This window comes from Macaca fascicularis, chromosome 7 (assembly GCF_037993035.2).
Source record: "Macaca fascicularis isolate 582-1 chromosome 7, T2T-MFA8v1.1".
Lineage (NCBI taxonomy): Eukaryota > Metazoa > Chordata > Mammalia > Primates > Cercopithecidae > Macaca > Macaca fascicularis.
Window position 1 is genome coordinate 85,546,037 of NC_088381.1, and position 20,924 is coordinate 85,566,960.

Here is a 20,924-nt window from a genome sequence, read left to right on the forward strand (position 1 = left end):
TACTTGTGTAGTCTCCTGTTTTATAAATACCTCAGTTTTAACTTCAAATACAGTAAATATCAATAGGTATAAGACACACAAATGTTCTTTGGGATTTTCAAGAGTTTTTAAGAGACCAAGGGGTCCTGACACCAAAAAGTTTGAGAATTGCTGCACTTCACTGAAAAGATGAATGATAATGTCCTTTGTCAATGTCATTTCACTAGTTTTAAATGAACCTAAGAGAGTAAAACTTTTATTTTTTTCCAGGAAAGAATGAGATAAACATAAACATGGGAGGAGAGAAAACCCACTGAAAAACTATTCAGAAACAAATTGGTTGGGCAACGATGGTGACAGTCAAAGGAGAGACTGCATGGTGCAACCAGGGCGGAATGGGCAGAGTGGTGAGAAGCACTATTGGGGCCAGATGGGAGGCCCGCAGTGGGGATGCTGCATAGAGTGGACTGTGGACTGGACGGGTCAGATGAGGGTGAGGGCGCATCCACCCAGCCAGGCAGAGCCCTTTCACCCACACTGAGGAGTTCTCCTACCTGGATACCTAAGAACTTGAAGGTCCTTCTTATTGCTAGGTGGAAATGTGTATTTTAAAATGAAAAAGTAGTCAGCTAATGTGAAATTTGATTTTTTTTTTAAAAAAGGACCCATTATGTATTAAAATCCTGAATGCTGTGGAATAGGACACAAGGGTCACCATGAAAGAAAGTAACCAAGGAACCAATACACTGAACTCATGGTGTCTGGGGGCTCATCCATCTGGATGTTACAGAGGAATTTTTGCCTGTTGGAAAGTAATCTTAGGAGCTGGTGTTAAGGAATAAGTGCCCAGAGATTTTCAAAAGTCTTGAGTTTAGGTACCTCATGCTATGACTTCTGTAGCACATCCCACAGCTGATTTTTAAAAAGCAGAGTCCCTGTACAATTAAACAGCGTGGCACTAGGTTTAGTCTGTTTATCTAGTCCATAAAAACTTTTAACTTAGAATAAACATATGACATTGCTAAAGAATAAGATAAAGCTTAAATTTTATTCATGGGCCCGCTTACTGTGTCCTGAATATATTGCATTATTTCCTGCTTTGTGTCTTTGCCTTACTTGAAAATACTGCCTCAAACCTTGCTTTCTTTTCTTATGGCAATCTGACCCATTCTTCAAGGTCCAACCTATGTCTTCCCTTCTCTAGAAAGCCTTTCTTTAACTTCTCCAGCCTTGCTGATGCCATCACCTCTAAATTCCCACAACACATCTAAACATGATGTTGTATCTGCTGGTGTACACTCCCATGTGCCACTGGGGTGGCGTGACAATAGATGTTATGGTTTTGTGTGTGATAATCTGGCCTCCCTAATTCGCTGTTTAAGGCCAGAAACCATGACTCACACGTTACTCCTCTCTTAAAATCTAGAATGCCACAAAATCTAGGACAGTGCTATGCACAGAAAATATACTAACCTTTATCTCTGCACTGCCTGACTGATTGATAAGGGTAACTCAAAATTCCCTTCTCCAGCCTGAACTCTGGAAGAATTTTAGTAGGCTTACTGACATGGTCAGATACCCACATATTACTCAATTTAATGATCCTCTGCTTGCTGGGAGGTAAGCATTAGGTGTCAGGGGCAGTATGATAGAACAAGAAATAGTTATCAGAATAGGAGTCAGAAGATCTGAATGCAACAGCCATTGAAACACCTAAGAGACCCTTAAACTAGATGGATGTGCAGTTTCTCATTGAAACAGGGTGGCCCCACCTTCCCCTACTGTGTCATATCATTGGCAGAAGGATCAAACAATTATTACTATTATTAGTAGTATTATTCTGAGATGGAGTCTCGCTCTGTCGCCCAGGCTGGAGTGCAATGGTGTGATCTTGGCTCACTGCAAGCTCCGCCTCCCGGGTTCACGCCATTCTCTTGCCTCAGCCTCCTCCCGAGTAGCTGGGACTACAGGCGCCTGCCACCATGCCCAGCTAATTTTTTGTGTTTTTAGTAGAGATGGGGTTTCACCGTGGTCTCAATCTCCTGACCTTGTGATCCGCCTGCCTTGGCCTCCCAAAGTGCTGGGATTACAGGCATAAGCCACCGCGCCTGGATGGATCAAACAATTATAACCTGTAAGGCACTATAATGTATTTTTTTAAAATGCCAGAGAATTTTATTAAAATATGATTCAGCTCAGAGGTGGAGAAATAGTCCCTGTTTGGGGTCTTTATTTAAGAATCATCTGTTAGCAAGAATGAATGATTGAGAGCAAGAAAAAGGATGATATAATGTAAGATCAGCTCCATTTTGTACTGTTTTGTGCTGATGGTTAGAGAGGTATACTTCTGCCAAGCTGACCTCAGCAGCAACTATATATTATATTTACCAAACTTTCAAGACCTAAAAACCAGACAGATGCTGGTTAGAAAACAAACAAGGTCATACACCACAAGCCGCTATGAGAAAGGCAATGGAAGCCTATGGTGAGAAGTGTTTGGAGACATCCTGAAGAATGGGTCTATCTCTTTAAACATCACCCAGTTTCACAACTGGATTATATGATATGGTGGCGGGGCACGGTGGCTCACGCCTGTAATCCCAGCACTTTGGGAGGCAAAGGCGGGTGGATCACGAGGTCAGGAGATCGAGACCATCCTGGCTAACATTGTGAAACCCTGTCTCTACTAAAAATACAAAAAAATTAGCCGGGCGTGGTGGTGGGCGCCTGTAGTCCCAGCTACTCGGGAGGCTGAGGCAGGAGAATGGCGTGAACCTGGGAGGTGTAGCTTGCAGTGAGCCAAGATTGCGCCACTGCACTCCAGTCTGGGAGACACAGCAAGACTCCGTCTCAAAAAAGAAAAAAAAAAAAAAAAGAAAAAAAAAAGAAAGGAAGTTATTAAAGTTTAGCCTTCTACAGCCTCTGCTTATTTGGGAGTCTTACATCAGCTCCCTTATTCATTTCACCTTTAAAACAAAAATATCTCGTGGAAGTCACTGGGCAATGTGACGGAAGGCCTTAAGAATCAGGCAGGAAGATGGAACACTGCTGGTGCATAGAATGTGGCATTGAACACAGCCCAACTCATATACATTCGTCTGGATAGAAAGAAGGGGAAACAAAGTGAGAGCAATGACCTGGTTCACCATTTTTTGCACAAGTGTCAGTTTCTGCCACAAGAGAGTGACCTAAAGTACTATGATATCCTATAGGAGGGGGAAAAAAAAAAAAAGGCAGAACTCGAATGAAACTAAAAACAAATCCAGTGCAGTCTCCCTGCCCTCAGAATGGACTCCAAGTAGCCAGCTCTGGTAAGACCCCACTTGATGCCCCAGCCCACCCTGATCCTCCTGCCAAGCCTCCTGAGAAACCAAGAGGATGAGCTGTGCACCCCACTGGAGGACTGAGGTCATGAGCCACGCCACACAGAGAGGCCTTCTCAGTGTTCTAAGAGGGAACACACATCCTCACAGACATTCTCTGCTCTTACAATTATGATGGTTGGACCCAGGTGACAAAGTCTGGTGACCTAGGGCCAACCCTGACCCCAAGAAAAGAGAAACACCAGTTAAGACATTTTTATGATTTTTTCTGTGCTTCAGGCCGAGTACATAACGTCTCCTGTTCATCTTAGAGAGTTCATAGTGTGGGAGTCTGTCTGAACCTATTCTGGTTCGGGGGGCTGGATAAATAGAATTCAGAGCTTACTCGATTTATAAAGGAGTGTAGGAAGCAGGGAAGGGAAATGCGTGAGGAGCCTAAAACACCACAACGGTGGGTGACAGAGATGGGTCTGAACCCTCCCTCTGCTGCCCTGGCAGTATTCTCTCTGCAAGGACCACTCTGCTCCAGATAGGACGGCAGCATTCCTAAAGCTCAGTCCATCCTCCTTACCAAGCTTCCTGGAATTTCTTCATCCTGGAAGGCCTCTCTTGATTCCGCCGACTCCTAAACCATCTTTCCACCTGGCGCTCCGTCAAGTTACACTTCTTTGCCAGTCCATAAATATCAGTCTGAAAAGGGATGAAACGAATAAATGAGTGATAAAGAACAGAGTCAGACTGGCAGGCAGACAAGAGACAGGGAGATTGAGTTACAAGAGCTTCAGTACTGGGGATGAGAAAAATTCTGTCATGAGACCTGGAGCCAGGGAATTTACCTCTTTTGCTTATGGAATCACACACACACACCCCCCAAAAAACAAAATGTTACTATCCTAGCTCTCTAAGTTACTAAGAAAGATCAATTCTCCATAAGTTGGCAGCAACCCATGCGTTCAAGTTGCATGTGTGAGCTCACTTGTTCAGCTAAAATGTGCTTAGGACTTCCTAGGCGCCAGGTAGAGCAGTATAGTTTAAATCAAATCCAATAAAATCCAATCTCCTCATTTTTCCTATGAGGAACTGAAACCCCAAGAAGTTTAATGACTTGTCCAAAAACCTAAAATTAGTAGCAAAGTGTGGACAAGAACTTAGGCTAGTGCATTTTGTTATTTCACATGATCTTTCTGACAGCTCCCGAAGATAATGCAGGAAAAACTCAAACAGGTGTTAGCCATCTACTTTTACATTTAATTATATAGAGAGCCTATTTCAAAATAATCCAAAATAATTTCAAGAACAAAAATAACAATTGCAAAATATGATGATGATGATGATGATGATGATGATGATGATTGCTTCTCTTTTGGGAAGTAGAAGTTGTAGGCTATGATTTAAAATTGGAAACAATATGAATGATAGATTCTCTCAAAGGTTAACAATTCAAAGATCTACCCAAGCCAGACAAGAAACATAAATGACCAAATGGACCAGGTCTGTTTCACAGTGGGATTTTATTGTTTTTTTTTGTTTTGTTTTGTTTTGTTTTTTTTGAGACGGAGTCTCGCTCTGTCGCCCAGGCTGGAGTACAGTGGCCAGATCTCCGCTCACTGCAAGCTCCACCTCCCGGGTTCACGCAATTCTCCTGCCTCAGCCTCCCGAGCAGCTGGGACTACAGGCGCTCGCCACCTCGCCCGGCTTATTTTTTTGTATTTTTAGTAGAGACGGGGTTTCACCGTGTTAGCCAGCATGGTCTCGATCTCCTGACCTCATGATCCACCCGTCTCGGCCTCCCAAAGTGCTGGGATTACAGGCTTGAGCCACCGCGCCCGGCCCACAGTGGGATTTTAACATAGGAATGTTTTGTACTTTAAACCTATGGTAAACTTCTGCACATCCACAAAGAAATATGCTCATGAAAAATGCCAGCCCTCTTGACTTTTTATTTCCTGAGTAAATATAAGAAATATTTCTGGCCTGGCATGGTGGCTCATGCCTATAATCCCAGCATTTTGGGAGGCTGAGACAGGCGGATCACCTGAGGTCAGTAGTTCGAGACCCGCCTGGCCAATATGGTGAAACTCCATCTCTACTAAAAATACAAAACTTAGCCGGGTGTGATGGTGGGCTCCTGTAATCCCAGCTACTCAGGAGGCTGAGGGAGGAGAATTGCTGGAAACTTGGGGGCAGAGGTTGTAGTGAACCGAGATCGTGGCGCTGTACCCCAGCCCGGGTGACAGAGCAGGACTCCATCTCAAAATAAATAAATAAATAAATAAAATAAACATTTACATTTCCTCTTAATTCTATTTTGTGAAAAATAAAATGTCATAAAACTGACCCTCAGTTTCAATGCTGAGGAAAGAAGTGGGAGCTGTATGGATACAGCAGGCAGAAAAGCACATATCATGTTCCAAAAGGCCAGGTATGACCGAGGTCTGGCTGACACTTCCAGAGAAAATGTGCAGACCCAGGATTTTGATGGGAAATCGCTAGGTTTTAAAAAATGTTAACCAATCCCTCAAGGTAAATTTAAACCAATTATGGATGAATATCGTGAGGGCCAAATAAAGCCTGCCTGTGGGCCAGATGGCTGAATACCCAAAAGTCGTGACCAGCCGGATAGCTTCTGCTAGATTATCTCATATGTTCCCTCGCAGGAAGGAAAGATCACTGCAGTGTCAAAGCAATTGGATACGGTAGGAAGGGTAGGAAGCTGAAAACAGAAGATCCAGTTCTGCTACCTCCTAGCTATGTAGGCATAAGCACCGCACTTTGACCGCCATGGAAAATGGGATATTAAGAGAATGTTTGCTACCCATCTCAGAGGGCTGATTTGAGGACCAAGGGACTGGAATATGCTAATGAAACTATTAAGTGCTGTGCCAATGCTAGAGATTTTTTATAAACAAACACAGAAAGGAAACCATGGACTACGAAAGTATTCCTTTACTTTTAACATAATTTGCAAACATGAACAGACCCCCCAAAATGGAGAACACAATTCAAATTCTGTTGGTTGGTGCACAACAGGACATATTCGGGCATGCTGCTGCGCTATACTCTGTGTGCTCAGATGGAAGGGGCTCTGGGCCTAGCTTTACTATTTGAAGTGTTTAAGTCATTCATTCCTTTGAAAGGATTTAAAGAGTCTCTATGCACTGGTGCCAGGCACCACCTATGCATGGGAGATTCAGTAGTGAGCAAAGCAAACTTAAGTCCTTGTCTTTATTCTGGAATGTTCTCAGATCTTAGAATAATCTAATGTTATTATCCCATGACTTCTACAAATAATTGCCTAATGAATTATTAATAAACATATATAGAAGACAGTAACTGTTTATGATGTGAAGTTTTTTTTCTATTTTGGAGTACAGAAGAATCTAGTTGAAAGACAGTCTTGTCAATACTGCCCTCATGCACTATGATATTATTGAGAGAGAAAACTCCTTACAAGCAAAAGTCTCTAAAAGTGTTTTGTTGAATTAATGTGTGAAACATGAAGCATTTATTGACCATCTGTAATGATCAGAAAATAGTGCAAGATGTCATGGGAACAAAAACAAGCATGATTAAGAAACAAAGTGACAACTCCCTTGAGTTAAGAGGACATATTTAAACAGGCTCCTTTGGAAGTCAGTGCATGATAGGCACAAAGTTAATGGTACAAATAATAATAGCTGATCTTTACTGAGCATCTATTGTGTTCCAGGTGCTATTCTGAGCACTTTATATGTATTAACTCAATTTGATCCTCACAAGAAAGAGCCCTATGAGATAAGCAATATAATTATGTTCAGTTCACAGAGGAGGAACTGAGGCACAGGAAGTTTAATCTGTCCATTTCCACACAGAAAGCCTGTGACAGAGCCAAGCTCTAAACCCACATGGTCTGTCCTCACAATTTGTATTTTAGCCTCTATACTACCTATTGCCGTGAACATTCAGAAGTGGGTTAGAACATACAGGAAAGGCCTCTCGCAGGCACAGCCTCAAGGAGAGGTCGAATGGCCTAAAGGAGAAGTGCTGAATGGGGCCAAGAGACCTGGCCTCTGGACTGAAAACGGAACCCTCTGTGCCAGTGGAGGAGTCACCCTTTGGCTCTCACATGTCTCACCTGTACAATCAATTGCACTAGAAGAGGTTTTTGCTCTAAAAGTGTTTGAATCTATGAATGACTCAAGTTAGCACACTGGAATACCTTTATTGATTATAGTAACTGGCTTGAGGTCAGTCTAACAGTGCCATGTTTCCTTTAGATCTCTTCCAGAACTTGTTTGTTCTGCATCAGCATATATATATATCTATATGTATATATAGTGTATATATAGTATATATACACACATATAGTATATATATGTATACTATATATATACACTATATATACATACCTCCCACATTAACCTGGCCAGTGTCATACTCTATATATACACTATATATATAGTATGCATATGTATATATAGTGTATATATATATAGTATGACACTGGCCAGGTTAATGTGGGAGGTATGGTAAGATGAGTAAGGTATGGTAAGCTGGAGTGCGGTGGCGTGATCTCGGCCCACTGCAACCTCTGACTCCCTGGTTCAAGCTATCGTTCTGCCTCAGCCTCCCAAGTAGCTGGGATTACAGGTACTCACAATCACGCCCAGATGATTTTTGTATTTTTAGTAGAGACAGGGTTTCACCGTGTTGGCCAGCATCTTGATCTCCTGACCTCATGATCCGCCCACCTCGGCCTCCCAAAGTGCTGGGATTATAGGCGTGAGTCACTGTACCTGGTCACTTTTTTTTTCCTCTTACTTGATGCAAATGTCAAAATTCTGTCTGTATTAAACTATACTGTAATGTCAGTTGAGTTAGAATAATTACTATAAACACAGAGCCAGCCTTTAAAACATATTTTTAACATTCCAGTTACAGATAAAGAACTCACTGGAGCATGGTGGAAAGGTTACTAGACTGGAAGTATGGGCCAGGTTCTAGCTTTTGATTCAGCCACTCATTAGCTTCATGACCACTCATTTCCCTTTGGCTGGGCCTTAAGTTTCCTCATCTTAATCATGAAAAAGAAAGACCACCACCCTATAAACCTTTTCAGCTATCTTTAGTTTTCCTTTGTCATATGGCCATTTTTTCTCCATAGCAGAGAAGCTTGGTAAGGACCAAATTTTCTAGATAATTTTAAATATCCTGAAAAGCTGACTAGAAGCTCTTAGCAATAGCAAATATAGCAACTAATTGGTATTATAGCACTGTTCTTCCCATTTTATACAAAGTATTACTAAAGCTAGTTGTTCCCAAACAAAGAAGGATAATAAGGGTTCCAGAAAGAGCCCTATTTTTTTTAACACAGCTAAATAACTTCCCATTTGAAACATATAAAGGGATGCTTAGGTATTATTATCACCAGTAGTAACAAAGGGATTTAGATGAATGATGTCAGTCATTTAAAGCACATGGGAATAAAAAATATATAAAGATGGCTTGTCAGACTATCCCTAGGTTACAAAAGCAGTCAAATACAGGAGCTGAGGGCAGAACAAGTTAGAGCCAGCTCTCACTTGCTATGAGCAATTCTGGACACTATATCTCATGCGAGGTGGTCAAACCTCAAAGTGCTTTCATGTGCAGAGAAACCACAAGAACAAATTAGAGCAATTGTCATAGTAGAGGCAACTTAATTCAGCAAATAAAGTTCAGGACCCTCAAAAATCCATTTATCCTAGAACTGTGTTAGTATATGTACTTGATTTTTTAAATTACTGGGGATCGCTGTTTGTATTCATCATAGAGGTTGTATCACTTTTGGAGAAGTTTTGTTTCATCTGTCATTTTAACGATGGAAATATAATAAAACTGGAGTGAACACGAGACTTACTTGGCCTTTTTTTTAACTATTAAAAACTTTTTCTTTTTTCTTTTTCTTCATGTATTTAAGTATGCAGTGTACTACAACATAAATGAAGGAAACTTTATATTGTGAAGAGAACTGTGACTTTCTCAGAAATTCTCTCTGGAGAGTAGTCAGGGGCACAGCATATTTCTGAGTATGTTGAGGCTTTGAGTAAAATAACAGTCCTACTCATGAAAGCAACCCCAATGAGGATTTTCATAATGTGTGTAATGTATTTTGATGATGCCACAGTCATCAAAAGTGTCAGATATGGGCTTCTCTGCCCAAGCAATTTTCTTTCTTCATCTGTATACTTTGTATATATTCTACCATTAAAAATTAAATTTTGACCTTTATGCCCAAATTATGGCACTGATCATTAGTGCTCAACATGATAGTTAAATATAATAGTTCAACTGTTAACATTGTTATTTTATATTAGCATATGTATCATACTTGGGATGTTCTAAACCTGTCAACAGAACAAAGAAATAATAAATCCAAATTAATCCAAATCATTTGCTGGTCAATTGGAATAGATTTTTGCACACACAAGGTAAGCTATAGATAACTGAACCATTAAGAAAGAAGATTTTTAAATTGAAAAGCAAAGAATTTGTACTTACTTGCATTGGTTCCCTTGTGGAATGTTTGAAAAAATTCTCTAAGACAGTATTTGGTGTAACCTTTCGAACTGTCTCTTTAATGCCAAACGATTTTGCTAGAGGTGAAGCAACAAATCTACAAAAATATGAAAAGAAAGAAGTTCAAAATCTAAGAATAAATCCACAATGACACCAGAAAATTAAAGCTATAACTTTAGGTTTCTAATGAAATAAATCATTCGTTTATGTTGGCACTGGGTCTACCTATAGTCAAAATCTGTCTCTCGACACAGAAAAGTTTCAGGCCATACATACAAGCAATAATTTAAAAAAAAAAAAAAAAAATTTGCACAATTCTAAAATTCATTTTATGTTAATCCAAATATATTTAGAGATAAGATTTAGGAAATAGAATAAGCTGTTCTACTTAGAATTTTAAAGACTCCCAGGGATTGAAATAAACAAGAATTCTGTTAGAAAATGTTTTATTTGGTGTTATTATCTTAAAGAAATTACTACCTTCCGATTTCAAGTTCTAACATAAGAAAAAATGGCAGAACTCTAGGGCAAATACCTAACAATAGGATTAATGGGTGATATGGCAAGTATACATTCAACTTTATAAAAAACCAGCAAGTTGTTTTTCAAAGTAGTTGTACTATATTGCATTCCTACCAATAACTTGTCAGAGTTCCAGTTAGCCCATATCCCTGCCAACACATGATACTGTCAGCCTTGGCAGTTCTATTGGTGTGTAGTGGCTTTTTGTTGATTTTCCATTATAATCTTTATTATTTCCAATCTTCTACTTGCTTTAAATATAGATTGATTTTATTTTTTCTAGTCTGTTAAGGTGGAAGTTTACATTATTGATTTGAGGTCTTTCTTCTTTTTAAATATAGGTGTTTGCAGCTATAAGTTTCCCTTCAAACACTGCTATTGCTGCGTTCCATTAAGTTAGTATGGCATTTTCTTTTTCATTCATCTCAAGTATTTGCTAATTTACCTTGTGATTTCTTCCCTGACTGGTTGGTTATTTAGAAATATGTTATCTAGTTTACATGTATTTGCTAATTTCTTGATTTCCTTCTGTTCTTGATTTCTTTTTTTAAGAAATGAGGGTCTCGCTATGTTGCCCAGGCTGGTCTCCAACTTCTAGCCTCAAATGATCCTCCTGTTTCAGCCACCCAAAGTGTTGGGATTACAGGCATGAGCCACTGTGCCTGGCTGTTATTGATTTCTAATTTCACTTCATTGTGGTTGGAAAACATAATTTCTATTTAAATCCTTTCACATTTATTGAGACTTGTTTTATAGCCTAATGTGTGATCTATTCTGGAGAATGTTCTTTGTGCATGTGAGAATAATGTGTATTCTGCTGTTGTTGAGTAGAGTGTTCTATAGATGTTTGGTAGGTCTAGTTGGTTTACAATATTGTTCAAGTCTTCTATTTACCTGTTGATAATCTTCTGCCTAGCTGTTCTATCAATTATTGAAAGTGAATATTGAAGTTTACAACTATTATTGTTGACTTGCCTGATTTCCCTTTAATTCTGTCAGTTTTTACTTCACGTATTTTGGAATTTTGTTGCTAAGTATGTATATGTTTATAATTGTTATATCATCTGGACAGATTTACCCTTTTATTATTATAAAATGTCCTTTGTAGTAACAATTTTGAAATCTATGAAATTACATTTTGTATGATATTAGTACAGCTACTCCAGTCCTCTTTTGGTTACTTTTTGCATGGTATCTTTTTCCATCCTTTTACAATCAACTTATTTGTGTCTTTAAATATAACAGGTGTCTTTTGTGGACAACATATAGTTGGATCATGTTTTCCTAACTATTTTACCTATGCCTTTAATTAAAGTGTTTATTCCATTTACATTTAAAGTAATTCCTAACAAAACAGGATTTATATCTGCCATTTTGCTGTTTGTTTTCTATATATCTTATGCCCTTTTGTTTATTTGTCCATCACTACCTTATTTTGTGTTAAACAGATATTTTCTCATGTACCATTTTAACTTTCTTTTCTTTTTGGTTTTTTACTATTTTAAAAGTTATTTTCTTAGTGACTGACTTGGGGATTATAATTAACATATTAATTTATAACATCCTAGTTCTGATTAATATCAAATTAATTTCAATAGGGTTAAAAAAACTCCATTCCCCTCCCCCTCCTTTGTGCTCTTGTCTCACAAATTACATCTTTATAAATTGTGTTCTGATCAACACAGATTTAGATTATTGTTTTATGCAGTTGCCTTTTAAACCAGATAGGAGAAAAAGTGTTACAAACAAAAAATATGGTTATACTATCATTTTATTTTCGTACGTAATTACCTTTACTGGTGCTATTTCTTCATGTGGATTTGAGTTACTGTCTTGTGAACTCTCATTTCAATCTGAAGGACTTCCTTTCAAACTTTTCCTATGCTAGGCCTGCTAGTAATGAATTCTCTTGGTTTTTGTTTATTTGAGAATGCCTTAATTTATCTTTCATTTTGAAGGAGAGTTTTGTTTGGTTCACGGTGTTTTTCTTTCATCACTTTTTATGTGGCATTCCACTGCCTTTGGCCTACATAGATGCTGATGAGAAATCAATTCCTAATCATAATGAGAATTCCTTGCATGTGATGAGTTGCTCCACTCTTGCTGCCTTCAAGATTCTTTCTTTTTGGCTTTTGACAATTTGATTATGACATATGTAGGTGTAGTTCTCTTTAAATTTATCATACTTGGAGTTTGCTGAGCTTTTTGGATATACAGATTCAGAATTCAGGGAAATTTTTGGCCATTTATTTCTTCACATTTTTGGGGTCCTGTTTATTTTCTTCTCTCCTTCTGGAATTCCCATTATGTGTATGTTGGTATTCAAGTCTCTAAGACTATTTTTCTTCATTCTCTTTTATTTTGCTGTTTCTCACACTGCTGACTCTTTCTTATGCCTGCTCAAACACGCTATTGAGCCTCTCTCATGAAATTTTGATTTCAGTCGTTGTAGTTTTTAACCCTAGAACTTCTATTTGGTTCCTTGTTATAAATTATAGTTTTCATCACTTTATTGATGTTCTTGATTTGGTAAGACATTGTTTTCATGCTTTCCTTTAGTTCTTAAGCATGTTTTTCTCTAGTTCTTTGAACATATTTAAAGTAGTTGACTTAAAGTTTTTGTCTAATAAGTCCACTATCTAGGTTTTCTCAGAAACACTTGCAATAATTGCTGTATTTCCTGTGTATAGTCCATACTTCTTTGTTTCTTTGCATGTGTCATAAGTTTTTGTTGAAAATTGGACATGTTAAATACTATAATGTGGCAACTATAAAAATCGGATTATTTCTCCTCCCCAAAGTTTTGTTTTTGCTATTTGTCGTTGTCCATTTGTTTGCTTAGTCACTTTTTTGAATTAACCTATAAAGTCTTATTTGTTATATGTGAGCACTGAAGGCTTTATTAGGTTAGCTTGGTAGTCAGCTAATGATTAGACAGAGATTTCCTTAAATGCTTGGAACCAATAAGTCCCTCAGTCTTTCCTGAGGAGCTCTGTGCATATATTGGGGCACACCTTCAACATTTAACTAGGCAGTAAGCAACTCTGCCTTAGCCTTCACTTAACTGTTTGCACAGAGCCTAAAGGTCATTCAGAGGTGACAGCTTATGGCCTTCCCAGGTCTTTCCTGAGCATGCAGATAGCCATAAACATGCACTAACCCTCACACATAAAAGGGGCCTTCTGGATTTCCAAGAACATGTCAGAATTTTTCAAAGCCTTCTATGCACACCTCATGTTCTAGGTTTTTCTTTTAAGCTTTTTGGTCATTTTATTATTTGCCCCAATTGTTATACACTGTCTTAGACAGTTATGAAGTTAATCAATTGCCTCTAATTGTTTTAGACAAACACCCTCAGGGAAAAGGCTTTTTCACTGGGTGAGCTCTGAGTCAGGTCAGATAAAGACAGCACTGTGAGTAGTGTCTTCCAGAGAACCACCAGACATGTCAGATAATGACAATCCTCTGATAATGAGCTTTGAAGGAAATTCTACTCTGTTCTGCTCCTTTCAGTGGCAGCCAGGCTGCTTGTTTCCACTGTAATTGTGGGCCATTGGTTCTTCAAGGCTCTCCCGAGATGGACAGGGCAAGATGGGAAACAGGGCAAGTTAAAAATGTCACACAGCTTGCTATTCCTTCCAAGATTCTGCTGTTTTTCTTAAATAACAATCCCTAGATCACTAGAAGCCTTTGGTTGATTCTCAATTCTGAAAAATAAAACTGACTATGACAATTTTTGCTAGTTTTCTGGTTGCTTTTATGGAAGAAAGAATTTTCAGAGTTTCTTACTCTGACATTTTTGCTAATCCAGTGCATTGTGGTTTTAATTTGTATTTTCCTAATGACTAATAATGTTGAGCATCTTTCCATGTGCTTATTTTCCATTTGTATATCTTCTTTGATGAAGTATTTACTCAAATCTTTTGCCTATTTTTAAAACCAAGTTATTTCTTTTTATTATTGAGTTCTGAGTTCTTTATATATTCTGAATTTAAGTCCTTTATCAGATATATGTTTTACATATAATTTCTCCCAGTCTGTGGCTTGCCTTTCTATTTTATTTACAGAAACATTTCCTAAAAAGATAACTAGTAAGGTATTTTGCATATCATATAATTCAATATTTTCAAGTATACAATTTTTTTTTAATGTATAAAATGACTTCTTAGTAAATTTACTAAGTCGTACAACCATTACTATGAATCAGCCTTAGAACATTTCTATCATTCATGTCTATTGTTAATCTCTGTTTCTTCTTGCACCTGCCCCAGGCAACCACTAATCTATTTTCTGTTTTTATAGCTTTGCCTTTTTGAATATTTAATATACATGAAATTATACAATATGTGGTCACTCATGTTTGACTTCTTTCACAGAGCTTAATGTTTATGAGGTTCATCCATGTCATAGCATGTATCTGTAGTGCATTCCTTTTTATTGCAGAACAATATTCCATTGTAGGGATATACACTAACAGTGTCTTGAAGAGCAAATGTTTTAGCTCTTTACCAACAGAAATAAAAGCATATATCCACACAAATTCTTGTACTCAAATGTTCATAGTAACTTCATTCATAACAGCCTAAAACTGTATGCAACACAAATTTCTTCCCATCAACTAAAGGATAAATAAGTTATAGTATATATGTATGTTGAAAGACTATTCAGCAATAGAAAGGAAGCACTGATATACATAACAACATGAAAAAAATCTTAAAAGCATTAAGCTTAATGAAAGAAGTCGAACACAAAAGACCATAGTCTGTATGATTTCATTTAAAGGAAATCCTAGAAAATACAAAATTATAGTGACAGAAAAAATGATTGCTGGTGGCTAGTGGGTAGGGAGGGTATTAACTGAAAGCATTATAATAATTTTTTAGCTGACAGAAATCTGTATCATAATCGTGGTAATGGTTGCAAGACTGTATACATTTGTCAAAATGTATCAAATTTTGGATGAATTTTATTGTATGTAAATCAAACCTCAATAAAGCAGATATTTTTAAAATAAAGAGATTTCCTTATTCTTCCTTCAGTTCTGACAAAGGCACTATCTTCTGCCAGGTCAGTCAATTCTAGGACTTACTGAAGGATAATTTTTGTGTTTAATTAAATGCAGAAAATTTTACTTATGAATGACCATTTAGTTCTTAAATTCATTTTTATATCAATGGAAGTTGAATAAAAACTCTCTTAAGATAATCTGATTAAATGTATGCCAGTCCAACTTCCAGATGAATTAAGTTCTCATGAAAATGGCCCCTAAATTTCAGAGACATATAAAAATAAGTGAGTTATGCACCAGATGTACACAGAGCAATGTGGAGAGATCATAAAACATAGTGCTAAATTTTAAAAAAGAAGAAAGAAAAGGTCTTAGCGCAATACCATTTATGTCAACAAGTGATACCGGCACATGAAGCACATGTTTTACTGGGTCATACAAATAAAGGATCACCAAATACACAGAACACAGCAGAGAGGGGAATGGGAGTAATGTATGGGGAAAAAAGGGAATTAATGAAAAAGTCATCAATCACTCAAGATTGCTCTTATATAGACATATATATATACACACACATATATATAGAAAGAGAGCATATATATGTGTGTACATAAATATATATATAGAGAGAAAGAGAGAATATATATATTCTCATATATATTGTCATATATATATATGAGACAGGGTTTTGGATAAATAATTGAATTAGTTCATTTATCCAACTGGAATAAATAGCTGGAAAATTTTAGTGGAGAAAACATCCATTTTTTTCACTATTAGAACAACACAAACTGGAAATAGTTTCACAGGGTAGTGTTTTCAATATATTCACTCAGTGCTATCTCCTTAAATGTTAGAAATGAAGAAATTAGGAGGGGAAAGCAAAATAGAATTAAACCAAAGATTTATACAGTAAGGGGACAAAACTAATCTCAAAGCCAAATGAAGCATAACATTCTTCTCTAGAGGGTCATGTGAGAAACAGCATGTGGATAAGTATGCACGTAGATAAATATATACATTCATAGTATCCTTGCTGATATGAGGAATAAATACCTGTTAAAATCATTAATTTAAACAAGAAAGAGAACTACAGTCCTCTTCATTAATTTCAAAGACAGACATAATGATTTTTGTTTTACTGGATCCCTACCTCTTACACACAGAAAAAAAGAAACTTTTTTTTTTTTTTTTTTTTTTGAGATGGAGTCTCACTCTGTCACCAGGCTGGAGTGCAGTGGTGTGATCTCGGCTCACTGCAACCTCTGCCTCCTGGGTTCAAGCGATTCTCCTGCCTCAGCCTCACGAATACCTGGGACTACAGGCGCTCACCACCACATCCAGCTAATTTTTTTGTATTTTTATTACAGACGGGGTTTCACTATGTTAGCCAGGATGGTCTCGATCTCCTGACCTCGTGATCCACCTGCCTCAGCCTCCCAAAGTGCTGGGATTACATCGCGACCCACCGCGCCTGGCCAGAAAATAACATTTTTAACAGAACAGAGTATAGATGTAAATATAGTCGTCTAATTGAGTGCTATCCTTCTGTTTCAAATAAATCTAGGAAATCAATCACTTTACCTAATAAAGTGTAGATGAATACAGTCACTTAATTAAAAATCTATTTTGAAAAAGGAGAGAAGAAAGAAGCACAGTAAATATTTGATAAATGGAACTGAAGAGAGAAGGGAAATTGTAAGTCTTAGCCCTAGGAAGAAACTTAGAGATTAGCTTGCCAGCTAGCTTGCCTAAATTTTCATTTTATTGATATGGAATAGAAAAAAAAAAAGTCTGAGAGGAAGAAAAAAGAATGAACTTCTGCTCCCACGTAAATGGATCAAAGTTAGGTTAATTATCAGGGACTGAGTCCCTTAGGTTTGCTACTATTGCAGAATTAAGCCTTCAGACAAACCCATGCAGACACCCAGACAATCCCCTCTTTGTCTAGCACCCCATCAGTTACCTGGGAGCCAAAAGCCTAGACATCCCAGATCTCCCTTTATTTTTAATATTTTTAATAGAATAAAAGGAATGTATCCCTAGGCAGATATTAGGCATGTTACATTTAAATACTTCTCCTAAATAGATAAAATAGCCTATTGGCATAAGATTGATTCCCAGTTCCTAAGGATTCAGAGGTTCTGTGAGCAGAATTTTTCAGAGGTTTTTTGTTTGTTTGTTTGTTTTTTATGTGAGAACAAAATATTGGGAGCAAAGTAGATCTCAGATGAAAAAGTCTAATGTGTATGTTTTAAGACTATTTCCAGTTGGGACAGTTAGTAACAATACTTTTTCAATTTATGTAAGTCGCTACAGATAGGTTACTCCAGCTACCCTACCTTCCTTCAAAGAATGATGGACATACTGCCCCATCATGACCTTATATTGCTAGGGTGGGGAATATATTTGTGTATTTTTAAGTAACAACAATAATAAAAATGTGACCTTCTGATTCTACCACCTGCACCCCTGCCTTGGACTCTTCTGGGACCATGATTTAATCTGAGATAATGTGTTTATTACACAAGTGTTGATATTTGAGCAGCTTAGGTCTCCTACAAATCATACTTCAGACACATAAAAGAATGCATACAAGATAAACTAATTAGAAACTAGTAGTCTGGACAAAATAAAAATCGAAACATTAGCCACACACAAAAAAGCAAAAAACAAAACATAAGCCACAAACTTTCAAGTAAATGTCAGTTAATTTCAAATTATCTGCTTCTTTGTTTCTTATCTGTCTGTCTCTCTCTTCTTGATTTTCTAGGAAGAAACATTAATTTCTGATCTTAAATAGTTCTTGGCTAGTTCTAAAGGACAATAATGAACCAGTCAAATCACAAATCTTGGTCACTTCATAGAATGAGAAGATGTAGCACAAATACAGTCTAGGACAAAAGAAAGATGCTTTCTTGTGTTAAATCTATCAGGATATGCTGAAACATATGGTTATATTTACATGAATTTTTAAAATAGTTCAGAAATTTTTGTGTTTGCTATTATCTCTTTAAGCTTGCTTTCTGTATTCCCAAGAGACATTTGTGTACTCTCTTCTGCCATCAGGAGTCTTTCACTGTGAAAGTCTAAGAATTACTGAAACAGTCAGAAAATAAAAAACCAACAACCCTAAATCTGAGCTCAGGAGTTCAAGTCCCATGTTAACTGTGTGACCTTGGCCAGGTCATTTACCTCTCATTTCCACACATGCAGACTGAGACCACACCATTTGTGATTTTATGTAGCTCTTAAACTATAAGCTCCTATTCAAATGTAAGGTATAAGTGATATTTTATTTATGATATAAGTGGTTCAATCTCCCACTAATGATATAAAAGCTCTGGAAAAAAATATAAACTTATACTTCAAAAAGTATGACCTCTCTCCCCGTTAAATTTTCCTTCCTTCTATGGCATTAACAGAGATATGGCATTAGTGAGGCAACACATAGTTTTCTGTAGCACCACAATGGAAAAAGCTGAGAGTGAGTTATTGGGAACTGAAGTTATAAGGAGATAGAATAGAGAATAGAGACTACAGTTAATCCCTTGAGAAGAAGTAACAATGGTCCTAGGAATTAAGAGAGGGTTGGATTCCTTCCTGATTATTGCTGGAGAGGCCAAGACAGGGACGTAACAAGCTGGTCCTCCACAGCTGTGCTGCTTTGGCAACCTAAAGATTTTTCTGGCTCACAGTCCTGGCCAAACTGTGAAAAATGGAGCTGTCCACCAAAAAGTAGGAAATCTGTAATGGAAATAAGTAATAGACCTGGATGCCAAATTCACAGATCACCGGAAACAATGCAAGAACAGCTAGTATTTCAGGATAGTAATTTGCTAATTTTGAAGTTCTACTTTATTTATGCATTCTTGACACGTCCAAATATGTGAGTAAAAAGTAGAATTAACTGTCAGAAAAGAAGTACATTTTCAAATGTTCTCAGCCAGGGTTTAGTGGTATCCAGGGGCTTTCTCTTCCTCCCAGTAGGAATAGCACACTGTTGGCCCCAGTGAAGCTGTTGTTGTACAAAAACTTTTTCAAGAGTTCATTAAACAGAGTTGGTCAAACTAGCTCTCAAGATAAGAACCCTGCAAATGGTTATAAACATATGATCTGCATTACAGTTAGTCTTGGCAAAACGATCTCTATCAGATTTTGTCTCAAGTTTTTCCAACTCTTGACATTTGAATATTCTCTTTGCTCCAAATGAATTAATGTGCTAATAACAGCTTTTTGAAATAGAGTCAACTACAGAGATTATAGATGAACATTTATCTACTGTTATCATAACACTAGTACAATTTTAATAAAAAGGCTGGAAATAATATCCATTTAAATTAAAACAAGAAAAAAATAAGTTTACTTTTTCTGAGAAAGCAAACTGATAGTTTTTCTCTTTGATTTCCTTGCACTTTAGAATGAAGGGCAGCTATTAAACCTTCAAATAAACCTTTAAAATAAACTGTACCATATAGCAATATTTGGTTTAGTCTTTAATGAGCCATTTTTGTTATTTTATAGGCATTTGAGAATGATAATGCCTCCTGAGTCATAGACTCTTCTAGCCCAACCTTTCCGGGAATGCATATGCATTGTTGGACACCATGGAAGAGCAGAAGATGAACTGGGTTCCCATATTGTCAAATAAGCTCTGTGGTCTGCAACCTCTCTTGATCTTGATTTTCTTCGTTATAAAACTAAAGCACTCAATGGGATCCATGTTTCTAATTTTTTGTTGTTCAGCCTTTAAATAACATTTGGAGTGCATCTGATTACATTAATTCATCCCAAGAATCTGTGGCCCATTAGTGACAACCTCTGAACAATAGATTCTTTAAGGATCTCACTAAGCCTAAGACTGTATTATTCTAGTGTTAGAGCAAAGAGGGGGAATGAGAAGGAAAGACTAAAGTACTACTTACTTTTCAAATACACGTCTGATAATCAGCAAGAGAAAAGCATATGGAATTGTCATGTATAAATGAGAAGGTTTTACATAGACGAGTCCATCATGATCCTCAAGATCTGACCACTTTATTGTTGGAGGAAGCCAGAATCTTTCCAACCAGAACCATTCTTTAAACGTCCAAAACATTCTAGAGAAATGGAAACAGAAGACATTAGGCTTGTAAAACAAACACGTAACATTAGGATAACATTGATCACCTTCACTCAAAATGCCAAATCCAGAGAGCTTAGAAAATAAGGCAAGAGGCCTAGCACAGTGGCTCATGCCTGCAATATCAGCACTTTGGGAGACTGAAGCGGGTGGATCACGAGGTCAAGAGATCAAGACCATCCTGGCCAACATGGTGAAACCCTGTCTCTACTAAAAATACAAAAATTAGTCCGGTGTGGTGGTGCACACCAGTAGTCCCAGCAACTCGGGAGGCTGAGGCAGGAGAATCACTTGATCCCAGGAGGCGGAGTTTGCAGTGAGCCAAGATCACGCCACTGTACTCCAGCCTGGCAACAGAGCAAGACTCCATCTCAAAAAAAGAAAGAAAAAAGAAAGAAAATAAGGCAAGAATGGAGTATTATTATTTAATGGA

The 20,924-nt window shown here is 37.4% G+C and overlaps 1 protein-coding gene across 1 annotated transcript in view; it reads right to left on the minus strand.

The window, feature by feature from the left end:
* The window catches only part of CERS3 (ceramide synthase 3), a 94,323-nt gene extending 73,856 nt beyond the window's left edge, over nt 1-20,467 (minus strand). Inside the window, exons 1-3 of the mRNA XM_005560607.5 lie at nt 20,295-20,467; nt 9,822-9,936; nt 3,874-3,992 (exon numbers count right to left, since the gene is read on the minus strand). Coding sequence (XP_005560664.1) covers nt 3,874-3,992; nt 9,822-9,936; nt 20,295-20,467 — 407 coding nt within the window. The remainder of the gene's footprint in view (nt 1-3,873; nt 3,993-9,821; nt 9,937-20,294) is intronic.
* Between the last annotated feature and the right edge of the window lie 457 nt (nt 20,468-20,924).